At 43.9% G+C, this 3,668-nt stretch overlaps 1 protein-coding gene across 5 annotated transcripts in view; it reads right to left on the minus strand.

Annotated features, from left to right (window-relative positions):
* Positions 1 to 222: 222 nt before the first annotated feature.
* Positions 223 to 3,668, minus strand: part of nfia (nuclear factor I/A) — a 104,779-nt gene continuing 101,333 nt past the window's right edge. For all 5 annotated transcript variants that reach the window (XM_013910648.1, XM_013910647.1, XM_005732417.1 and 2 more), the window contains one exon: positions 223 to 519. In XM_013910648.1, coding sequence (XP_013766102.1) covers positions 505 to 519 — 15 coding nt within the window. In that variant the 3' untranslated portion in view covers positions 223 to 504. The remainder of the gene's footprint in view (positions 520 to 3,668) is intronic.

Genomic DNA, 3,668 nt, shown 5'->3' on the forward strand with positions numbered 1-3,668 from the left:
ACCAACTGTGCCACATCCCAACTTCACGAACCCCCAAACCATCGGACTCCAGACGGGGGGGCAGGTGATGAGTGTGGGGAGGGTTTCGTATGACTGTAAGTCCACGGATGCACCCGCTGCAAAGGATGATGGGAGAGCATATGTGTCGTCAGAAGCTCTGTGACTCAGTCTTTCCCAAAGGCTCAGGTCGCCCACGTACTTATCAACCTGGTTGGATTTGGGGTGGGGGGTGGGTCTGGCACTGTATATGGACACTGAGGTGTGAACCATACGTTTGCACGGATGTCTGTGATATACAGTTTGCAGGGGGTCACGGTGCGTTTGATCCGCTGTAGCCATGCTGATGCTGCTGAGCCTGTGTGTGGTGCTGGTGGCGGCGGAACAGGAAAGGAGTAGGGATAGGTTAGACTGGGCTTTCTGTCACAGCTGGCATCAAAGGTGAAAGGTCGGAGAGGAGACTGCAGCGATCTGTCGTACAGGTGGGCGGAGGGGCCTCTGGAGTCCTTATCCCAGGTACCACTGTGGAGAGATAAAAACAGATGTTAACATCTGGACTGCTTTAGCAACCACTTACCGGACGATCCCGACTGCAGGTACTTGTCGTCCAAATTTACCCAGAACCAATCAGCGGGGTTACACATATATCACTAAGGTTTCAAAGATTAGTCTAAGGCTGTATGAAATCTTCCCACCGTGCAGCCTCCAGGACGGCTTGTTGTGTGGTTTGTTATTGGCCACAAACCAATGACACTGTGACTGAAGTTTATGGACTTTTCTATGCAGATGATACATTCAACTCCTGTTGCTATAGAAACAATTCTCCAAACTGTGGTTAAAAACTGAATAAGGAAAAACTTACTTAAGGATTCATGATGTTACAGTATAAATCTTAAGGTGGATTAGCTTGTAGCGCCAAACTAAATATGTGTGTTCTCCTGAATTCAGCATAACTCAAGTATGTCTTTGAGGAAACATGAATTATTTCTTTAGATTGAAATAAGTGAGACTGTTGTTCAATATATCCTGTTACAACACAAGACCAGAAAAGGTGTGTCCATGAATGATCTTCACTCTGACACTGACAGTAGGCCAAACAAACCCACATTCAACCTCCAGACAGTTGGGACCCAGATGGATTAAAATTAAAGCATTAACTGACTTTTGAGTGAAACTGCCTGTTTTTGTAGGACAGGTGACAAAAATATATGCTGATGGTGTCTGGTGGGCTGCCCCCAACAAAGGGCAAATATGAAGTTGTCCATACTTCCTCTCAGTTATATGGGTGCAAAGTAGGGCTGCCACAAACGATTATTTTGATAGTCGACTAGTCGCCGATTATTTTTGTGATTAGTTGGCTAATCAGATCATGCATCCATTGGACGTAAAACATACAGCTTATTGCATCAGCATGCGTCTGCTCTTATATAGCTATCATTAGCTTACAGTTTGAAGTGTTTAAGTTATGTGCTAACTAAAAATAAAGAGAAGATGATAGTTTATTAAACTTTTAATGAAATTTGCAGATTATCTCGGTGGAGTATAATAAACTCAGCCGTCTGCTCCTTGCTATCTAAAATATAACAGGACACTGGAGTAAATTCTCGACCATCTCACACTTCTGTTTAATCAGTTTTCTGTTTGACGTTTATTCAGCTGTGCGAAAATTATAACTTTCATCTCAGCAAAACCAATTTACTCAGGAACAAATAAAATACTGAAAAAAGTCAAACTATAATTAATTTTAATTATTATTATTTTTAAGTTATCTAAATGACTTATATATCATGTTTAACCTGAGTAGCGAAAGACTGCGGGGGGTTTGAAAACAATGTGCCGGGAGTCCGGTTTTCTCACTTGCTCTAGTGAGCCTTGAACCCCCCGGCTAGCTATTGAGCTGGTGGGTAACAGACGTCTCAAAAAACATCGGAGCACTTTTACAAATATGTGACGTCTTGATAAACCGAGCAGATATTTGAAGTTTACACACCTACATTCTCACCTGAAAATATCTTAAAAGTTTATTTTGTGACCCAGAAAGAGTAATACGAGTAATATTAATACTAAGTAGTTGCTGCCATTGTTGGAAACTAGAATTGGCTGGGCCGCGCTATGAATTCTGGGATAGGTTGGGCCACGAAGGACACACCTAACCCATCCTTCAAATCTGGGGAAACGGAGGATGGGTTGGGTGTGTTTGGAGAAGTCTTCGAATTTGGACAGCCTTCGTTGCGTCGCTGTAACATAATCGGATCCGAAGGATGCAGCCCCTAAATTTGGACACAGCTACGATACCGGAGACTGCTTCTTCTTCTTCGGGGTTTAGCGGCAGCTGTAGATGCATTGCTGCCATCTTCTGTTTCAGTCTGTTATTAAACTCTTAAATCCTACCACTTATTCCTGCGTCTTTCAGGATCTTACAAAGCTTCAAACGACGCGTTGAATATTAAATTTGTCGTTGACAATTTTGATAGTCGACGTAATCGTGATTAGTCGACTAATCGTGGCAGCCCTAGTGCAAAGGTGTAAAAAATTTAGTTTTAGAGGTTTATGAGGTCAGTGTATGTACAGTGATCACTGTGAGCTAAAAGCTTAGGCTACAGAGTGCTCTAAACACCCAGTCACGTCTTGATGGATGCTCAATCTCCCGGGTAAGGAAATCTCAGAAACTTGGAAACGCTTTGTCCAGATGAACAGAGTCAACTTTCTGAGACCAATTTATCCATTTTTTTCTTCTATTGGGTCTGTGTGACATAGAGATAGGATATGATTAAATAGTCTCCAACAGAGATCACCATATAAGCATGTTCAACCCTTCCATTTACGAGTAGCAGCAAATCAGAAGAAAGTCTTTCCCAGGGGCAGGAGCTAAAACTGCATGTTCATAAACTGAGGTGGTGCACTAAAGCATAATGTAAAGAGATAGAAGAAGATAATTTTGAACCCTGTATCATGCCGAGCTACTCTGCTGCTGTCCAATAATACAGATACACTGTGGGAATTAAAAGACTTTGCCTCCTTTAAGTAAGCCTCAAACAGTCCCTCCAGGCTGGATTTCTGTTATTTGCTATTTGATGCTATCCTCAGGATATTCTCTTTCCAGCACTATAATCCTGTGGTTGTAATGAACACTGCTGCCTCTAGGGGATGCCAGTGGGGCTTGATTTAGTCGAACCCACAACAGGCTGATGTCAGACTGTCAGGTTCTCGGACTACAAACACAGGACGCTGCTTCTCCGCTCTGGGTATGAGTTTATGACACAGGAGCACAAAACTCTGTGTGTGTGTGTGTGTGTGTGTAATCCATCTCTGATAGGCTCGTATCGATCGCCAAAGGTGCATCGTTCATGAATCTCTCCCTCCTCTTCCTCACTGGCCCGTCCAGTTCAAGTTCATCTCTGCGTTACATCATGTCTGGTTGCTAAGGACAACCAGACGGCCCGGGACGTGACTACCATCGCCAAGGCAACCGCATCACCCCCCCACATCCCCGTCCCACTACCCCGCCTCTTTTATCCTCTCCCACCGTTTCTTTCTTTATGTTCATCCTCTCTCGATCATTTTCTCCTCCCCGTCCCACTCGGCACTTCTTCACACACACACACACACACACACACACACACACACACACACACACACACACACACACACACACACACACACACACACAC

Source organism: Pundamilia nyererei, unplaced genomic scaffold, assembly GCF_000239375.1.
Source record: "Pundamilia nyererei isolate P.nyererei 1_Seehausen unplaced genomic scaffold, PunNye1.0 scaffold00046, whole genome shotgun sequence".
NCBI lineage: Eukaryota > Metazoa > Chordata > Actinopteri > Cichliformes > Cichlidae > Pundamilia > Pundamilia nyererei.